Source organism: Pholcus phalangioides, unplaced genomic scaffold (genome assembly GCF_987345545.1).
Source record: "Pholcus phalangioides strain wild (caught in Gottingen) unplaced genomic scaffold, Ppha-v1.0 ptg000039l_1, whole genome shotgun sequence".
Classification (NCBI taxonomy): Eukaryota; Metazoa; Arthropoda; class Arachnida; order Araneae; family Pholcidae; genus Pholcus; species Pholcus phalangioides.
The window spans coordinates 3,878,413-3,900,670 of NW_028301625.1; the positions used below are offsets into that span (position 1 = coordinate 3,878,413).

A 22,258-nucleotide genomic window follows, 5' to 3' on the forward strand; every position below is an offset into this window, starting at 1 on the left:
CCTCATGTACCCATTGGCACACTAGGCCAATGTCAGGTTTCTTCAAGGTACCACCTTTTGTGGTTTCTTTATCATCAGAACTCATCCATTCGATCCACAAATTCCTCAAACAGTCTTTGAAAGGCTTGTTGATGCTCACATAAGGCTTTACAATTGACGTTAGCCTACCTGGTATCAAAGCCAATGATTTTTTAGATTTCTTTGCCTCGTCTTTGACATTTTCGGGGGGTTGAACATATCCCATACCAATAATGCCGGTTTCTCGAACACTGTTACAAAAATGACTACTGATTGTGTGGGTAGATATTTTCTCATCAAAAACTGACCCGAGTGTAAACCGACCCCCCCCCCCACTTGAGGAACAAATTTTTCCACAAAAAAAATCGGCTTATACACGAGTATATACGGTACTTTGTATGTAATGCAATATATATTCAATTTCAGGTGGCCCAAGAATATTCAATATTATAGGACAGTTCAATGAGTCAAACTAATGATGTCAAAGTTTTTCATTCGCCACAAGGTATATGGTTCATCAAGATTTGACTAATGTATTTTTACTTATTAACCCTTTAATTGTGGCAAACATTGAAATTTGCAGAGAATTTTTTTTTTTGAGGAATTATGTAGAGCAAATAAGGTGTCTTACATGCCATTTTATAGTAAAAAAAATATTGTTAATATTTGAAAAAAATATGGGATGTTGCCTATAAGCAGAGAGAGAGCATTGCCAACCCATTATCAATATACAAAAACAAAACAAATGCTGTCCATCGGCAAACTAAGAAAAAAAAACAACAAAGCAAACATAAAATAAGAATTCAAGTTTTTAAACTTGAAAAAATATACTCTAGGTACTACTAGATAATTTGAATATAATAAGGAGTACAAAGCTTTTGAGCACTTTACAGATTGACATGGAAAGCTTTGTAACAGTTCCTATGTGGCTTAAAACACAAACATTTTATATCTTGATGAACAAAGTTGAGTATACAGTAAAACCTCTAAGTTGTCCCTCTGGTCAAGTCGTCATTTTAGTTTGTTCTCGTCTGCCTTTCATAGATAACAATGTTATTAAATCCTCGATTATTCGTCACTAATTTAGGCTAACTTGTCACTATGGAAAAGTTTGAGAGAGAGGAATGGATGATTTCTATAGTTTGCGTCCCATGTCCACAGCCATTTGCCATGTTGGATGTCAAGTCCCAGAGCCCTGGCATGTGACCTCCCTCTCTCCATCAAGGTCAACCCGCCCCACCGACATCATAAAATGTGTTGTTTAAACATCGTCCTGAAACAGGTATGCTCTTGAATAGATTATTGTCAATTTGTGAACTTTCAAGTGGACTTGGCCATTGGTATGAATGTTGAGTTTATAACTATTTTTTTAAGCTTAATTGGATAATCATGTCAAAATAGTTTATAAATTATTGTTGATTTTTGAAATATCTGTGAAATTTATTCTTCTTTCCCTTGTTTGTATCACTGCATCATTGTCCGGATGGGAACTTGGGTCATATGCAGGGTTGTTGCATTATGCATACATGGAACTTGTTTTTGCTCGTAGCAGCTTCCAATAGATGACTAGACTAAGTATTTACTAAATGCCTGATGAAAAATTAACAAGCTTATTGTTGATAATTCTCCTCATACATATTATGAAAGCACAACTCGACATGTTCCAGCATACACCAGTTCATTGGAATTTATCAGAGGGATGTTTACGAGATGCATATAACGCTAAATAGTAGCAGTAGTAAAAAAACACCCTTTCCTCTAAAAATAAAAGATATTTTTTGTTCAAAAATTTGGACGACTTTGTTTAATATTTACATGGGAAAAATTACTGAAAATATTGTACAAAGTTCTTCATCATTGCAATATGACCTACTATCTATCATGCTCATAACTGGTAACATATAGAATATATATTAATTGCATTGATTAGAGAGAATATAAAAATATCATTTATTGTTTGAAAATGTAACTTTGTGTATATATATACCATTGTTTAGGAATCAATCAGTAAATAAATACATCAATATTTCTTCCCACACATGATATCTCACTCCAAAATCCAAGGGTTAACAATCGTCCTAACTTGACTTATCAAGAAGTGGGAGACACATGTACTTTGAGACAACTGCTGGTGACTGTAGAAACTTCATGCACAGTTTGCAAATAAAAGTCAAACATTTAGAAGTTGCTCAGAAGCATCAAGGCTGAAATTAACTTAAAATATAAAATGCCTTTACATGAAAAATGTAAGAAATTCATGTTGCTTGAGAGCACCTGTTGCGATCTGGCAACACTAATGACTGATTTGCATATCAACGAGTGTGCGCAGTTAGTGCCAGTTTTGGTGATGTTGAACTGACAATTTGGATGAATTTTGGCTGTGCTGCTGCAGGATTTTTCGGACGCTGGTATGCATTTAAGGTGAATCTATTTTTTGGAGTTTTTAGTTTTACTAATTTTGCTGAATCGTTTTTATACAAAAAATGTTTTTCTTCACAATTTTGAGTAAAATTTTTGTTCCCATTCTCTTGAAATGGCTAACATCGGATTGATTCAGGGATTTGACATTTCCGATCTGAATTCGTTCAAACTTTATGGCAAGGAACTGACATTTTTTCTTGATGAAAATTACATAGACTATCCGGGTAAAAAGCGTGCCACTCTGTTGGATATTTGCGGCATTAAGACCTTGGGTGTAATTCGGACCTTGGTTTCTCCGAGAGAAAGGTCTTGGATGTCTTTTTTGAAGAAATTTTAAGCTTGCTCTAAAATTATTTTTGTCTGAAATCATTGGAAATTTTTTGATGTTTCAAATTTCATAAACAAATTCAGAGTAAACATGAAAGTGTTAATGCATGTGTTACTGCCGTTTCTATAGCAGTTGTGGCCGAAACTGCAGCTTTTCAGTCAAGGCATATTCACTTTCAGAATTCATCTGAGGCTACCGATTGTGTCGATCATGTCAGATGCAATCACAAATAAAATTCGTTTCAAAAAAATTCATTCAGGAATTGGACCAGGAATTTGAAAGCTAAATCGGGAAAATCAGTATCTTTTGGTTGCGGTGTAACAATAGTCTGGAACCTTTGGGGAATTTGCCAAACCTGCCTCTATCTCTTATTTTTAAAACATGTTTATATAGTTGTAATTGTATAATTTTTAATAGAATTTGTCATGTTTTCTTACCCTTTATAACCGTGCATGGTTGATTAAATTAGTCTGTGATATTTTCATTGCTCATAGTCCGGAAAAATGTCGATCCTGATCACATCGCCATTTTAAATTGTTGTTGCCATTTTTATTTTGTGAAAGTTCTTATAACAAATCTATTGTCATTTCTTTATGCAAATTGGATGTTGTATTTTCCTATTGGTCGTGCTCTGATGTGTATTTTTTTGAGATGGTTGGTCCCAGGAGTTGGATCGTTCCGCACTTCCTTTTTAGGTATAAATACTCGGAATCACTTCGCATTCTCTCGCATTCAATCTCGTTTTCAACTCAGTATACATCACTTAAGGTGAAGGAGGTCGCCTTTTGGTGAATCGTCCATAGTATGAAATAACTCGTCTCACTGGTGCTCGGCACATCGCCGACTGGTTCTGGACCTTACCATGCCTCCTCTCTAGTCATCTGTTGTCACTGCCGTCATCCCGGTTTCTGTCATCGCTGGTCCGTCGTTTGGCTTGGCGTCGATTGTCTCTTCCGACTGCCTGGTCGTCACCTCGGCTCTAGTTATTGAGCATGCAGTTCTCGCTGCCACGTGGAGTCTCAGCTCATGAACTTCGCTTGTTCCCGTCAAGGTCAATGAAGTCACTGGTAGAGTAATTCAAGATCGTCAAACTTCAGTCGCCGGACTATATTGATGAGTCAATGGACTTGCATGGGGATTGGTATGAATTAAGAGAAATAATTTTGTGATAGTTCTGTTAATTGTAACCTAGTTAATTGTTAAAAGTATTACTTATGTTAAAATTTAGAAATTCTCTTGAAATCATTTGTCTCTCTTGCTGTGTATTGATTGCACCGATTTCGCCAGATCAGAATCCTGGGTTGTCGCAGCGGCAGTAATCATGGTCACTGAGATTGTAAATTCCGAACAGCAGTATGTCATTCCTGTGGCATTAAAGGTCACATAGAAAAAGTGTGCAGAAAAAATTGGAACAGAGGATCGCCTCATGCTATAGTAGCGAAGTAGAAGTTCAGGGGGAGTATGTGAATTCATGAAAAAATTGTAATTCTCCCATTATTTCAAATCATACTTTCAAGAACCTTTTTCTGAAATCCATACGACCTATACTTCGTAAAACAACCATTAGGTTGAGAGATTTTCAAAAAAATGGGATTTCCCTCATCAGAAAATGTGAGGTTGAAGTTGAGTATAATTTTTGCCAGGTGGAAACTTGAATTGCTAGTTTAAAAATTTTATTGCATTAATATTTTGGGATTTTCTTGGTTAAAACAGTTAGGTATTTGTTACACTGGCATAAATGAGACAAAATGGGGATTAATTGATCAAGTACTTTTCAAGTACAAAGATGTTCTTGAGAAAGGTCTAGGCACCTACGCAGGCCCTCCAGTTTCTTCACCTCTCAATACAGATTTTCCATCTATTCTCATTAAACCTCGTAATGTGCCTTTAGAAATGTGACCCAAAATTGAAAATACTCTAAATAAGCTCTTGAAAGATAGAGTTATCGAGGAAATTTCAAATCCTAAATGGTAGACTCCTGTCATGCCCGTAATAAAATCATAGGGTGACATACGACTATGCAGGGATTACAAGGTCACCTAGAATAAAGCTATGAATGCTCACCCTTATCTGATTCCTGCTGTAAATCAGCCCAGGCTCATTTGCAGCTTCCAGTAGAGGCAGCATCAGCTGACCACAAACAATCATTACACATAAGGGTGCATTCAAGGTGAAGCGTCTACAATTTGGAATCAATGGTATTCCAGGTATTTTTCAAAATTTGATTGAAAATTTGTTTTACAATTTAAAGGGGGTCGTCCCTTATTTCAATGATGGGCATGTCAGGGCATGCTCCAAGAAGCAATTGGCTGAAAGATTAGAACAAGTTTTTGATCAGTTGACCTGAGGGCTAATAAAAACAAATGCCTTTTTGGTGCTAGAGAGGATGAAATTTTCAGTTATTGCATTTAAGGAAACTGTATCAATCCATCGAAATCCAAAGTTTGAAGCTATTCATGGGTTTACAGTACCCAAAAATAAAGCGCAGCTTCAAGCCCTAGGACTTATAAACTGCTCCAATAGTTTTCTAAAAGATAAAGCAACCAAGGCAGAGGTCGTGCATAGGTTATTGGATAAGGATACCAAATTCGAATGGCGTAAAATTCATAATGATGCTTTTGAATCCTTAAAAGAACTTCTGACATCCAAGGATGTGCTTGTCCCTTTTGACGAGAAACTGCCCGTCACCTTGTTATGCGATGCCTCTCCATTTGGTGTCTGGGCTGTACTGAATCATGTTTTTCCTGATGCCCATGAAGCTCCCATTGCCTTCATCTCTAGAACACACTCACCTACAGAGAGAAATTATGCCCAGATTGAGAAGGAAGCATTGAAAATGATTTTTGGAGTTAAAAAATTTCACCATTTTTTATATGGACATGAGTTTTCCATAATGAATGCATGATTTTTCTCTTATTCATAGGCCAGGAAAAAAAATTAAAAATGCAGATTCTCTTAGTAGATTACCCAGAGAAACTGGAAATCTCAGTGTTTCCTCTTCATTAGAAGTTTTTTTTTACTGAGGAATTAGTAGACCCTCCTTTTACATGCTAAAGAAATTTCTAAAATAACTTTATGTGATCCAGTACTACCAAGAGCACTTAATTGGGTCCCAAGGGGTTGGCCAAATGAAAAACCAGATTTCAAATTTCAGAATTTTTTTTTCAAAAAAGAATGAATTGTCTGTCCATAGCGTGATCATACCAGTCTCTGGGAGATCCAGTGTGTGGTGCATGCCTTGCATCTCTGTCATCCAGGAATAAAGAGGATAAAGAGGATGAAAGTTCTAGCTCGTTCCTATGTATGGAGGCAAAGAATCAATGACGACATAGACCGTTTCGTAAAACATTGCAGTATCTATCACAGATTTGTCATTCCCCTCCCGAAGCTCCTGTACATCCATGAGAGATTCCAAGCAAACCATAGTCTTGTTTGCACATGGACTTTGCAGATCCATTTTAAGGACAGGAGTTCATTGTAATTCATGCATTTTTGAAGCGGGTGGAAGTGCATCACATGAATTCCACATCAGCTGGTGCAACCATTGATGTTCTTCGACAGATCTTTGTGACTTACTGTATTCCAGATGCCATTGTCTCTGACAATGGAGGCCAGTTCATTTCTTCAGAGTAAAAGCTTTTCTTGTAGTGAAATACCATATATTGAGTACCAATTTCTCCCAGAAAGCTTTCTAGTAATGGTCAAGCTGAACGAACTGTGGAGACAGTCAGATTCTCTTCAATGTATCACGAGTGGAACATGGAAGAAAAGATTGGCAAGCTTCTTGCTTCAACAGCACGTAACTCTGATAACATTGATTAGTACAAGTCCTGCTGAATAGCTCATGCAAAGACTGTCTTAAATAACCTACATCCAGACCTGACTTCCGAAAGGAAAGAAAAACAGGAAATTGATACGGTTAAGAAAAACTGGAATCGTTTTTCACCAGCCTTTGCTGCAGATGAACCAGTGTTCATGCGAAATTACGGACAAGGTCCAAAGTGTATTCCTGCAACTGTGTCAGAACCAACAGGTCCTCTGTAGTACCGTGCAGTTACTGAGGATTGCAATCTGGTCAGGTGACACATAGAATAGATGTTGCAGCATGCATCTGCTGTGGAACCTTCAAATGGAAATCCAGCAGAAGAATCAACAGTGCCTGAAGAAAGATTGACTAGTCCTCAAGCTGATATTCCTGATCCTGTCGTACTGGCAGAAAGTGTCAAGACAACTCCTGATCCAGTGGTTCCAGACCTTTCGACAGTGATTGTGTCAAGTGAAAGACTCAAAAGGACAATCATCCATTCTAAGTGGTTAAAGGACTTTGTCACATGGGGAGAAGGGTGTTGTGATATGGCAACACTCCGAATGATTTGCATATCAACAATGATGGGTAATAAACAATATATATGCTTCAAGATCACACCCATCTTGAAGCATATATATTGTTGCGAGTCAAATGTGATCACTCTACTACTACTACTATTACTTCTGCTTAACTATGTAGTCTAACTATACATTTGTTATCGGTTCTCATCTAATGTTAATCATGTAATAAATTCTAGTCAGTAATCAGCATGGTTTTGCTGTTTTTTGATCTTTCCCCACTACAGCACCATATTCAAGAAAGAGCTAAATGGGACAAATATACTCATGCTGTGCAAAATTTAATTATTTGTAAAACCTGTGGTTTAAATCCTAAAACCACTCAGTGAATTTACACAATTTTGCATGCCCAATGCTAAGTTATGGATGTGTGGTATGGCATCAGGCATTAGTTAAAACCTCTTATCAGACTGTTCTACAAAAAGTGCAAAGATTAGCCTGCATTCTAATCATGGCAGGTTTATCCAACTCCTCTTCTATTGCTCTCTAAACCGCTCTCAAGCTGCCACCTCTAAGATGGTATTTATAAGGAGAAGGTTTTACGAAATTTGACCCCGAAGGGGGCAACGTGGGGGGGGGGGGATTCAAATGTTACATAGAAATCATGCAGCGCTGAAATAGCTGAACTCCATGAAATTAAGTCAGGAGTTTTATTTTGTGACTTAAAGACCAACTAAAAAGGTTTTTTTTTTTTTTTTTTAAATTCACGTGTTGGGTGTTTCAAGGTAAAGAAATCACACCCAGTCAAAATCGCGATGAAGCTATGTTCATGAAATTTGGTCAGAAGTTTTGTTTCATGACGTAAAGATGAATTAAGAAGGGGTTTTTGAAAATTCGACACCTAAAGGGGTCACAAGAAGGGTCAAATGTTACATAGAGAAATCATGTCGATCCAAACCTGTATATTCATGACTTTTGGTCACAAGTTTCATTTCATGACGTAAAAACTAAGAAGGGTTTTTTTTTCTTCTTCAAAATTTGACCCATAAGAGGGTTCATAAGGGGGTTCAAATGTAACATAGAAATCGCACTGTGCCTAAACCGATGAAATTCATGAAATTTGTTCAGAAGTTTTACTTCATGACTTGAAGACCAACAAGAAGGGCTTTTTCGAAATTCAACTCTTAAGGGCGTCGTAAGGGGATTCAAAGGTAACATAGAGAAAACACGCGGAGTCAAAACCAATAAAGCTATATTTATGAAATTTTGTCAGAAGTTTCGTTTATCCATTTTTCTTTTAAATAATGAATTTTTTTTACTAATTTTGTTTATATTATGAAATATAAATCAGTTTTCGTTGCCTGAAATATTAAAAACAAAGCAATTTTTGGCATAATCATCTCATAATGACAACTTTTACTTCAAGAATATTCTCAGAATATTTATTCTGAGAATTATTATTATTATTTATATTCTCTTGGTCATGGTAAGAGGTTTTAAAAGTTTAGTTACAAAGATTTTAGAAACCTTTAGATTAAAACCTTAAAAAGTTATTTAAAATTAGACAAATTTTCAGAAATTAGTTCAAAGAAAAGAGTAAAACTCAAAGTTGATTGACAAAGGAAGCTATTCTTATACAATCACCTTCATTCTAAGATACTGAACTGTTGTTTTGTTCAATGTACATACACTTAAATTCTCTATCACTCGTTTTTTTTTTTTTAAAGTTGTGCAATTCTCTGCCATGTTGGTTTCATTTTCTTGCTTTCAAACTTTAATATATTGTGGGCTACAAACTTCAATATTTTCTGTCTTCTTGATGGGAAGAGAGACGCGGACAGAGAATATTCTCAAAGGACTATTACAGGGTGTTTCAAAAAGATTCATCCGATTTGAAATGCATATATTACAAAAAATATTGAACATAGACACTTAAATATTGTCTGAGGCTTTCATGGCAGGCGTTAAATTACTTGCAAACGGTTTCCGGGTTATTAGGCCATGGTCTAGGAGATTTTCTTCCTGACGTTTCGCCCACATCTGTGGCAGGCATCATCTGAGGTTATTTGGACTTAAGTCTCCGTGGCAAGCGAGAAAGGCTTCGTACATCTACTGTCATCGACAGTAGGAAACAGGCCACAAAATTAAATTTGAAAAGACCGAGGTAATATCGTCGGAGGTGCACTACCATGCTCGTCTTCATAGAGAAGCCATTGAAATATTCAAGCACCACAACATGAATCGAAAGGAGGAGACGATGAAGGTGCATCCCACTTGGGTCCTGGTACTTCAGCGGCGCAGAGAGTCGAGATGTGCCCCCGATGAATGTGAGAGAGAAAATGACCTCGACAGCCAATCGTCGCCAGACACCACTTGCAGCCAATCTGCGCACAACACATCCACACAAGCCAACCAATGCGTTTCTTCTGCGGCCGATCAAGTCTCAGAAATGCATATAGAGAACAAGTCGATGACAGTAGATGTACGAAGCCTTTCTCGCTTGCCGCGGAGACTTACGTCCAAATAACCTCAGATGATGCCTGCCACAGATGTGGGCGAAACGCCAGGAAGAAAATCTCCTAGACCATGGCCTAATAACCCGGAAACCGTTTGCAAGTCATAGACACTTAAGATTATGATTAGTCATGTAATATAAAATTAACGTTTTTTTACAAACCAAATTAAAGGTGCTAAATATGTCCACCTTGGGATGCATGGCATGTCTATATACAGTAGTCGAATTTGTCCCAAACGTTTTCGAGCATGTTTGCATCTACTGCTTCCACTGCTGCAGTTATGCGTATCTTCAGTTCGGCTAATGTAGCTGATAAGGGAGGCAGATAAATGTAGTCTTTTATAAACCCCCACAAGAAGAAATCGCACACTGTGAGATCCGGTGATCTTGGAGGCCAGCGACATTTAACTGAATCGTCAGGTCCCAAACGGCTGATCCATCATTTAGGGATGCAATTGTGCAAAAGTTCTCGAACGTCCAAGCTCCAGTGTGGTGGTGCCCCATCCTAATGGACAATGAAGTTCCAAATCAGTTTCTAACTGTGGGAAAAGTCAATCTTGACAAACACTGAAGTGACAGCCGAAGGAAGAGCGTTAGCACTACCTGTTGGCAACTGCGTGAAACTCAAGATATCTCTCTCTCTACCTATACATTATTCAATCAAAACGGATTAAAAGCTGAATAGTTATGATTTTTTTTAAATTGGATGATTCTTTTTGAAACACCCTGTATTACAAATTACAAGAGAATATTCATATTGAAAATAATAAGAATTATTCTCAAGTTATTTATGGAGATTATTTATTACAATGCATGTTATTACAAATACTCTTGAGAATACTCTCTGGAAGGACTATTATAAATAACTTGAGAATAATTCTTATTTTTGATAAGAATATTCCCCAGTAATTTGTAAAAATAGTCCTTCCAGAGAATATTTTCAAGGATATTATAAATAAAGGGAGAATATTCTCATCAAGAATAATAATATTTTCAAGTTATTTATAATAGTAGTTCTTCCAGAGAATATTCTCCTAAAGATTATTCTTGAGAATTTTACATCTCCAGTAGAGACTAAGTAAGAACAGGTTTTTTTTCGAAATTCGACCCTTCAGGACACCATAAGGGGGTTCAAAGGCAACACAGATACCACGCTGAGCTGAAACCGCTGAAGCTAATATTCATGAAATTCATCAGCAGTTTTATTTCATGATGTGAAATCAACTAAGGTGGTTTTAAATTCGACCCCTAAGTGGGTCATAAGGGGGTTCAAAGGTAACATTCATGAAATTTGGTTAGCAGTTTTATTTCATGACATTGACATTTTATATTCCTCTACTAACTAAAAAAGGGTTTTTTGGAATTAGACCCTTAAGGGGATCATAAGGGAGTTCAATAAATTTGGGGTCATTTGGAGGAATCGTGCAGAGCCAAAACCGCTAAAGCTATAAATATGAAATTTGTCTGCATTTCTTAAGTTATTGTAATATAGAGACTCAGTGGGAAGGGATTTTTTAAAATTCAAAACGTTATATGGAACACTCATCACTGAGCCGAAATCGCTGGAGCCATAAATATGAAATAGTCTGTCTTATATTTAATAATGTAGATACCCATTAAGATATAGGATATCTGAAAAATTCATCCCCCAAAGGGGATCATGAAGGGTTCAAATGTTATGGGGGAATCAACATCAAGTAATTTTCAGATTACCAAATCCACGCAAGCAAAACCATGGGTAACAACTAGTCTATATATATTAAAAAAACATGTCCTGACTGATTTATCATCGCAGAGCCAAAACAACTGAAGTTATGGATATCAAATTTTGTCAACAGTTTGGTTTCATGACGTAAACATTCACTAAGGGGTTTTTCAAAATTCAACCCCTAAGGGGGTCATAAGGGGTTTAAAGGTAATGTAGAGAAATCACGCCTAGCCGAAAACACTCTGAAGCTATATTCATTAAATTTGGTCAAAGGTTTTGTTTCATAACGTTAACACTAACTTAGAAGGGGTATTCCAAAATTCCACCCGTAAGAGGGGGGGGGGGGGTCATGAGAGGGTGCAAAAGTAGCATTCACAAACTTTTGTGAGTAGTTTTATTTTGTGATGTAGACTTAAATTCAACCCTAAAGGGGGTTCAATAAAGTGGTGGGGGGCCATATGGAGAAATTGTGCAGAGTCGAAACCGCTTAAGCCATACATATGAAATTTGGTCAGTATTTTTATATTGTAACGCAGAGACTCACTGAGAAGGGATTTTTCAAAACTCAACCCCTATGGAGGACGTTCAAAGGTTATATGGAGCAATCATCACAGAAGCTATAAATATGAAATTTAAATCAGTATTATATTTTATAATGTACGTACACACTCAGATAGGATTTCTGAAAATTCATCCCCCGAGGGGGTCATGACAGGTTCAAATGTTATATAGGGTAAATTATCACCCAGCAATTTTCAGATTATGGAATCCACGCGAGCAAAACTGCAGGTAACAGCTAGTTGTTCATAACATGTAGACACATTTCCCCTTTATATTTAGATATTGCTTATTCTATTCTGCGTTTTTAATTTAAAAAAAATATACAATTCTAAGTCACCCTGTAAAAGTACTAACTTGATATCGTCCGCCACATGCCAAAAGCACTAATGTACAAATTTTCCTTTTTTATAAGCTGTTTAGATACCCTGCTTTGCTATCTAAGTGGTGCCTGAAACGAATGTGTATTCCTATTGAAACATGTTACAAAACATTTTAGGAAAATAACTTAAATAGAGTAACATGGGTAGAGTAAACATTCAAACATCATTTCCCACATTCTTTTTTCGCAAGGACATTGCACATTTGTGATTCTGGCATGATGGGGGCCGATATATTGATTATTATACAAGTAGAATTTGATAAAATTACATTGTATGATACATGGTAATTAACTCAGCTGATAAAGACATTCTTTAGTTTTGACATATTTTTAAAAATGAATTTCTTATTTGGAAGTTTTTATTTTGAAGAATCTCTCGCAATCCCCCTAGTTCATTGACGTGACTCCCCACGGTTTCTGCACCACTGGGCTAAACAACAAATCGCTTGGCAGCCTAAGATTCTATCCCATGAGCATCCGTGCTGGTGAAAATCCAATGCTCTCACAGACGGTAGTTCTGTGGACCAGCAAGAAGAGCAGTAACTTTGAGGCCCAATTTTTTTTTTTGGTTCTTTGACACAAATAGCGAGAGATGATTCAGAATAATTCTGTTGAATCTCTCAACCATCCCATCGGATTCCAGATGAATCAGAGTAGTTTGAGTCTTTTCCATTCCCACAAGTTCGCATATGCCAGCGAATACCGCTGACCTTTCTTTCCTGGTCATAGTCTACCAGCATGGGGACTCTGAATTAAGACACCCATTTCTGCATCTACACTCTAGCTAGCATCACTGCCTCTTGATCAGTAATAGGATATGCTCCTTGCCACTTGGTGAAATAGCCCATCACTACAAGTATGTACTCGTTACCATTGCGAGTTTCAGGTAACAGTCCCAGGATGTCCAGGGAAAATCTCTCAAAATGGTGCACCAATGTTGTAGTGCTGAAAACGGCCACGACTCGGCTTCAGAGGTCTTTTTCGAGTGGCACAGGTCTTGCACCATTTCTCCACTTCAGCCCTGGACTTGTTCTTAATAGAATCGCTCACGAACCTGCTGCATAGTGTCTTGGTTAAGCTGAAATGTCTACCAGTCGGGCTGCTGTGCAACTCTTCCAAAACCTCTCCCACATGGCCTCTGTGTAGAATGAGCCACCAGCTGCAATTCTTTAAAGTCTTCAACTCCCAATAGTGGTAGAGCACACCATTCCTCACCTCTAAGTAGTCCCAGAAGGCCAAATATCTCTTGGTGGTCAGACTGGAAGAGGTGATATCTTGCTACGTTGGTCTATTCCTAGTGGATTCCTTCAAGTGCATGACCACTCATATGTTGAGATCTTCCAGTTGTGCCTTATCGCTCCAAGGATCGTCACTCGAGTCTTGAGATGTTACGTGTCTCACTTCACTATAGGGTCCACTGGTCTGTATTTTTCTTCTGCCTTGAGGTAATGATGGCAGTTCAGGGGCAAATAGTCTCCTCAACAAGGCACCAGCATCTCTATGCAACACTGGATCCTTCTCTTCCGGCCACCTGGCCTTCTCAAAAGAGCAGTTCCAATCCTGTCCGCATCAGGGATTTCTCCTGGAATGGCCATCACTTTCCACAGAATGACTTTGTTGTGACCACCTTTGAGTAGGGCATGTTTTTTCATTGTGTGCAACTGGTTACTCTGAATGTCCAAAGAGAATCCATGTTTTTTCAGGAAGTCCAGTTTGAGTATGCAAGAGTCCTGGATATTGGATACCAAGACAGCATGACAACAGGTGGATAGACACAAACTTTGTTGAGACTTCCAACTTTCCATGCAGTCATTTTCTCTCCAGTGACTATCTGCAGTGTCAACGATGGTGGCACGCAGAGAAGTTGCTGCTGGAATCTTTGATCCATGTCTCTTCGAACGATACTGACACTGGCTCCAGTGTTGATGCCCATCCGGCAAGGACAATCAAGTTCGCCTACAGTCCATGCTCCCAACCATGGTTCACTCGACATAGGGCACTTCCTTCACCAGCAGAAGCGATCGGATAGGATCTCCTTACATGGTCTTTTGCATTGTATATCTTGCAGACCGGAGTCAAATCTGGTTTGACTGTTAAATTCCCAAGGCTTTTCATGACACCTTCCCCCAGAATTATTCTAAATCCTTAAAGATGGCGATGATGGTTCAGATGCAATCAGACATCAGCTGTTTCTGATGTCTCCCTGTTCAACTACTTCTCCCCTAGTCCTTTTACATCCTCCTTGTTTTTACCATTCAAGTCCTTGAAGTGGTCCATTGTGACACCAAATTGTTCTGAACTCCTCGTCTTCTTCACAGGGACTTTGAGATGTGTAAAAGCTCACAAGAAAAAAGATTTCAGAATGTAAAAACGGCTTTATTTACATCAACTAGAGAATTCATGCTAAGCTACAGCAGCCATTTGTACGTTTAATACACACACATTTAACTCAACTTTTTTCACTCAACTAATTCCAGTCAGTTCCTCCAACTAATTTCCATCAGAGTCAATAGAGGCTCCCTCTTCTATTAAAACAATTGCATGCTATGCGTACTTTGCATGAGTTAACAAGCCTTTTCGAATTTCTACCCCTTAGTAAGAATAAATTAAATCTTAATCTTGGAAAAATATTATTAGAAAAAATAAAATTGTTTCAATAATATGGGGGAATGATGTTTTATGTGCTCAGAAACTATTGCTGTTAGAATGTGCTAGTGTGTTTAAACTTTTAAATAATTATTTTTTGAAATAATCCAATGAGCCTCCAACATGACAGGGATATAAGAAATTGTAATACAATTGAAAGATGCCATTATCATTTGCACAATTAGATGCTTACCTGCATAAAATCCATCAGGACAGGATTTCACGCAAAAATTTTTTGACAGAAATAGTTTCTTGGGACATGATAGACAGTTGTCATAAGAAGGTCCAAAACAAGTCAAACACGATTTATCACAAGAACGACAAACAAAGTCCCTTGTATCTCCATATTGGCCAACTTCACACTTCTCCAGGCAGTAGCTATTGTTAAAAATAAATTTATATTAATACAGTAGTCTTTTTTTTAATGAACTTCTATTTCTATAAAAAAATTTTAAATAAAGAAATTTTTACTGGAGCAGACATTTTTGTTGATTTACTTTGCAAATCATTTTTCTACAATGAAAAATGTTTTCTATACAGCTAACTTTTTTTGAATTTTTTTTAAGATGCTTTGATTCTGTTGCATAGTTTGTCATCTTTTACCAGGTTGAGTCAAAAGTTTTCATATTTTTGCTATCCTTTCTTTGACAACCCACATGCACAATTCAATTTCTGTGCAAACAGAACTTATTTGGTGCAGCAGGTTTTAGGCGTTATCCATATTCATTAATTTCAATGATTCAACTTGTGTATATATTTGTTGTAGATTGTTATAATGACTGAAAAAATTAATTCATGTTATTTTATGTTAACTCTGGAAAATCTGACTAGATATAATAGTGGCTACAGAAATGAGGATTCTGGTAACGTAAATGAATGCTCAGTGAAAAACTGGTTTTAACATCACCAGTTATTTAAGCATTTATCTACAGATGGTACTTAAAAGTACCAGGTTAGACAACTTGTTATGTAACTGTTTGAAAAATAGTATATACTACAGACTTGCTAATCTGGCGCATATCAGACCAGGACTGGAAGACAATTGATAAAACCCTTTTAAATAATATAAAATTCTGTGCAGACATATTTTCCTCTTCTACGGGAGGGGGGGGGGCATAGCCAGATTATCAAGGGAGAGAGTCTACTGTGTGTGTGTGTGTGTAGATATTGTCTTTAATCAGAACTAAAATTACCTATCAAATAATTTACATGATTATTATCTCATCATTATATATATATATATATATATATATATATATTGTATTATTACATATATAGCTTATATTTTATATCTTAAAAAATATCTTTCATGAAACTTTTTCCAAATTTTACAGCCAAAAAAGTCAGGGGGGTTAGGGTTCCTGATATGAGAGTTCTTATTATATGTATTAAAATACTGCAATCTTGCTCCAGTGACAGTTACTCATTGGATTCATTTTGATTAGCATGAAAATTTAGCTCAAGACACAGCTGTTTTATGTTAGCATGTGCATCCATATCAACTAAAATGTTTGTTAATTGAGGCAGATATGAGAGTTCTTCTTATATGCATTAAAATACTGCAATCTTGCTCCAGTGATAGTTACTCATTGGATTCATTTTGATTAGCATGAAAATTTAGCTCAAGACACAGCTGTTTTATGTTAGCATGTGCATCCATATCAACTAAAATGTTTGTTAATTGAGGCAGATATGAGAGTTCTTCTTATATGCATTAAAATACTGCAATCTTGCTCCAGTGACAGTTACTCATTGGATTCATTTTGATTAGCATGAAAATTTAGCTCAAGACGCAGCTGTTTTATGTTAGCATGTGCATCCATATCAACTAAAATGTTTGTTAGTTGAGGCAGAAAACATCAAAAAAATCTTTGTTAGCCAAAAAATTTGTAAGCTAAAGTGTTCATTAACTGAGGTATCACTGTATTTTGAAAATCCACACATAAAAAATGGAAACAGTGGGCCAGGTCTCAAACTCTTGTTAAATGCTTGTAGTTCAAATACAAGGTCATGGATGTTCAGTGGAATTTCAAGGCAGTGTTACACTATGATTTTTTTCCAAACAGCTGCACACTCTGAATGACAGCACTTCTATACTGAACAATTGCAAGAACAACATTCTATAAGCCCTGTACTCAGCATTAGTCAACAGAAACCATACTATCCTCCAGCATAACAAAGCTTCACCACACACAGCCAAATTGATGCAATCACAACAAAGAACTCAAAAGTATCCAGCCACTGCCCCAGCCCAAGACCTCGCACCATCCAACTACCACATTTACAGGTCTTTGGCTCAATTTTAGTCTGAACAGTGTCTAATCAATGTAGATAACGTTGAGAATAGGTGAGGAGTTCTTCGTATCCGAGTTAGCAGAATAGCTCCACCATGGAATTGAACTTTATAGGCACATGCGACAACAAATAATCCTTCTGATGTAATTTATTTCTATGAATAAGAAAATCAGTCTGCTCAATTATTTTAGTACATTTTCACTTTGGGTAAAACTACAACAAAACTTTAAATTCAACCTGATGGTACATGGGAGCAGCCGTTCTGAATTTTTGCATCACTTGTCCTGAGTAGGTGTTAATAAAGTTGTTTCTACAAGCTTATAATCCTCATAGAACATAAATATGCATGTGTATGTATGGAGTAAATAGAGTCTTATTGCAACGTAAATAACCAAAGTGCCATTTCAAATCCGAGTCACTAAAAATGAAGATTTTGATTTGCTTAATCAAAAAGAACTAACATACTATACTGCAGTGAATTTTGAGGAGGGGTTGTTAATGTAGAATAAATAACATAATAACATAAAATTAACGTGACAGATAATACAATGAAAAATACTAACCTTTTTCCATTGATTTCTGTGTAAAAATTTCTATCTGACATGCATTTTTCCTGAAATTATACGTAATTTTTTTAAATTAAATACAAACAATAGCAGCTTTTCATGTACTGTAATTCCCAGCCTATAATTCATGGAACAATCATAAAAAAACACCTGAATTTTTTAGTATGAATCTGCAGATAATAAATACACAGAAGTGTATTTATTATCTGCAGCTATTTTTCTGAAATGTCAGAACACATAATTTGTAACAAAAATAATTTTTCTGTAGCCTCATCACACTTCCTTTTTCAGTGTATATCCTTTTTGAGTAATGTATTTACAGACACGCCAACTTTTAAAATCCAGAAATTCGAAGATTCTCCCGAAGGGGGGTACCCCCCTCCCCCCGACACTCACAGACTCGATCAAAAAAAAAGTTCATAAAAAAAATTTCGAATTTTTTTTTTTTTAAATCAATTAAGAAAAAGTTACATTCCCCCCCCCCCTCAAGGTAGGTTCTGCATTGCCCCTGAGCAGAATAGAGAAATCACATCTACATACTGTTCATAAAACATAAGTGTTTCCTTTTGTGGATGCTATCAGTGATTGATAATCTTGGGTATATGAATTCTTAAAAGCTTTATATTTAGCTGTATATAGCTTAAAGTTTTATATTTTCTTTCTGAAGATGTTTAATCGGAAGAAACAATTTGAAAAAATTCAAATTACAAAGCTGCCGACGAAAAAACGTGTTTACCGCACGGCTGTTAATGGAATACAATAACGATTATACAGGAATTTTGGCAACCAAGGTCATGCCCCTGATAAATGATTGCCGATAAACGCTACGAAAACGAAGTCGCATCTTTGCCAGTTGCTTAAATGCGGTCACAGAGACTTTTCTAAGGCTGCTCGATGGAAATGACTACGGCTGTTATCTATGGGTGTTTTCCCTAACGACAAAGGTAATCATTGACGCCATGACAACGTGAAAACTCGCGTAAAATGTAATTTTCAGCCAAAATGCGGAGAAATTTTAACAAATCCCGAGAGCGGGAAGAAGGATGAAAAATTCTGAGTCCCCCGCCTAAATCGGGAGAGTTGGCAGGTCTGTATTTATTTCTCTCATTCATTTAGTACATTATTTTGGTACCCATTATTTTCTGTTCCAAACTTTCTTTTTCAGACATTCAAGTTGTCTATTTTAGTTTACTTGATAATTTACCTTATGTTCTTCGATGAGACACATAGTGTAACCAGGTATCTTTGTTCCCTTTCAATACTTCTAGGAAAAATCATGTGAAATACTGTGTGTTCATTATATGCAAGTGTTTTAAACTACCCTGCTTATCTGTCCAGCAGCCACAGCATACTACTGTGATAAGAGGGCAGAACATATATGAAATCACCTCTACTCAACTTTCCTAAATTTTCAAAAAAGGTGGTGATTTCACATCATCATTTGAAGTATTGAGAAGTTCACAGTGATTCGAACTGTACTGTGGCTACTTTTTGGTACCTCTGAAGTGCTTTAAGTAGGAGCAGTGGGGCCATGAACCTGGAAGATTTGGGAATCTGGATTTCATTTAATAAATTTAACCAGGGTAGAGACAATTTTATTACTTTAAAAGATGTAATTGAATCATTTATTTCAGAAAGGGCACATGCCACATTTTTTAAATTTTAAACCAGACATATAAAACTGTTTGTACCAAAGAAAAAAAGTTATGTTAAATGGTAATACTTAATTTCAAAAAACATACTCTAATGCACATTTCACACATGAATTCTGGATTTTTTCTACAAAAATTATAGTTCCTATGAATTTTTTTTTTGTTTTGGACATGTGCCCTTTCTGCACTAAACCCATAAGAAATAAACATTTAAACACCTAAAGTGTTTGGAATCAATGTTTTAATGAACAGTAGATGTGAAAAACATTTTTATACTTTTTAATAAGCGTATCTCCTTTTCTAAAATTTATTTTGCATAATTTTGAACTGTAGTTGGCTAAGCTAGAATGGTGTCGAAGAAATCTTTAGCTTCTTCAATTACATACTTCAGAACTTTTTGTTTTGAATATTTTTTTAATTGATAGGGTTTTTGCCTTCAAAAGCTTGTTCTGTAGGCAAAGGGATGCAGACTACATTAGGCTTCAGGCATTTTGAGAGGAAACATACTTAGGTCTAACCCATTGCTAAACTTGCTTGCTTTTACAGTTCCATGGTTCATTTCATATGTAATGAAGCTCAGATATTTTAATTTTCTTTTCCTTCTTTATTCATTATTTTCACTGTTTTTGTTAAATTTACACACTTTCTGATATACTCTGGCCACCATTTATCCAAATCTAGGATAATGTTAGTGTCTTTTAACATCACTGTTTCAATTTTCACCTGTGATCCCTCTTTCATTAGTGGTTTACTACTCTTCTGGTGTATACACTCTATCTTTGTTTTTAATAGCTCTTTGATGACCCCAGGGCTGGGCTTAAAAATTCTGTGGCCCGGTGCAACTGCACCTTTCACACCCCCTTTAAGTCCGGCCCTGAATGACCCCAAACATTCTGTAACATGACAAGAAGCTGTGACCCCCTTACAGGAAAATATTGTGTTACAGGAATTTTTCTTGCATAAGATATAGCTAGTAAGGCTCTCAATGCCATCTTAATGCATGGGTGCACCAGGACACAGCCCAGGGGCCTCTTGAGAAGAGGGGGGGGGGGGCTCACAAAAATGTGATCTGGTTGAAATTTTTGAGAATTTGTCAGGTAAGGCCTCAGAAAAATCACTGGGCTCTGGGGACCATGATGCTCTTGAGATGGCCCTGAAGACTCTTAACACAGTGTAATTCCAATTATGGCCAGTGCAAGCATCTGAAAAAACATGGATATATTTTGCCGTTTGAGGAATGTGATTGTTTATGCAATGATAAATAAAAGATGGTAATGATAAACTCATTACCTCCTTTTTTTTTCTATACCCCTCATGATAAAGATAGTGTTTTTTCATTTCTGTCTTCATATATACAGAAAAGCAGTTGACCCAGTATTGGCAGTAATAAAAAATTTCTTGAACAGGAATGTTTAATAATGTGGAAGGTTCTGCTTGGAGTCTACACAAATACTATAAGTGTCTGGATCCTCTACACACTTCTTCGTAATGTCTTTTATGGCAGAATAAAATTTGTGTGTGTGTGTGTGTGTGTGTGAACACCTCAAGTGGAACATTTTTCTGCCGTAGAAACTCTGCATTTTCATTTCGTGAGTTACTCTTAATTTTGACATTAAGCTCCTTACATGTACCACAAACATGTTTCTGTGGTCTGCCAAACCAATGTGCGGATGCCGGGTATAGTAAATTTACTGTAGAAAGAGCACGTATGCAGGAGATGTGCCATTTCTCAAATAACTATGATTTTCAAACCTCCATAGCAACGAAACAACTTAAGTTACAGATGTGTTTTTCAACATTAAATATGCCTACCCCCACAGAGTCAATTGCTATAAAGATATAAATTTTGAAAAAAATGTGACTTATGCCCTTTCTGAAATAAACAATTCAATTAATAATTGATTTAAGGGAATATATAACTCAAATGAATGAATACTGGATTTGTTTAACTCCATGCCTGATTAATCATCTGAATTCAAGGGTTTCAAATAAATCTTGAATTGGACATTTTCCAATGCCTTGTTTTGTACATATTGAAATCAAAGAATTAGTGTAGAATTTTTATTTTAGACGTCATGTTCATGAACTAAAGCATTCTATGTTATATTTCATTCACTGATTACTGAGAATACAACAATATTCTATGAACCAAGAAAAAATATGGTTGTAGGGGGATTATTGCTATATTGGAGAGGCAGCATCATCATCACATATCACCAAATTTATACTGTTGTTGACGTCTCTTTTAAATCAGCGCTATTAGCACCATCACAAAATGCACTTTATAGCACTACATTTTGGGGTCATAAGCCAACTACACACGTTCAAGTTTACCTGCACAGCTATACTGACGCAGGCAAATCAGAAAAAGTATACGAAGACCCTGTGTTTCTTATTTTAAACTGAAGAGAGTGTTTCCTTCATTTGAAGTAGTATACCTAGGCAGGCAAATTTCAATATGTGTAGTAGGCTTTACACGGAAAGTAGCAACTTCATGAACATTTTGAGAAGCAGATAGTGTAAAATAGATGGTCTTAGAAAATAAAAACTAGTAAGCTGTTTACAAATATGTTAAAGACAGTTTCGACTGAGATATAAAAAATATCCTTGCAGCAGCTTCAAACTACTTTAAAAATTATCGTTATAGAGACCTTTATCACTGTAATGGGTACTATTGTATCCAGAGCTGAGTTCAACATAAAACTGAAGGCAATTCTAAACAAAATTAGAAAAAAATAACATTGCAGGGAGATTTATTGTTATATCAAGTATCATTGTCACAAGGTTTCATTCTATATATTGCTGCAGATTATGCAGCACATTTTCCACTCAAATTAAATAAA

General features: G+C 36.4%; 1 protein-coding gene across 2 annotated transcripts in view; it reads right to left on the bottom strand.

Moving 5' to 3' along the window:
* The window catches only part of Fur2 (furin-like protease 2), a 162,158-nt gene that overhangs the window by 36,206 nt on the left and 103,694 nt on the right, over positions 1-22,258 (bottom strand). For both annotated transcript variants that reach the window (XM_089253426.1, XM_089253427.1), the window contains exons 14-15: positions 17,761-17,810; positions 15,096-15,280 (exon numbers count right to left, since the gene is read on the bottom strand). In XM_089253426.1, the coding sequence (XP_089109552.1) occupies positions 15,096-15,280; positions 17,761-17,810 (235 nt within the window). The remainder of the gene's footprint in view (positions 1-15,095; positions 15,281-17,760; positions 17,811-22,258) is intronic.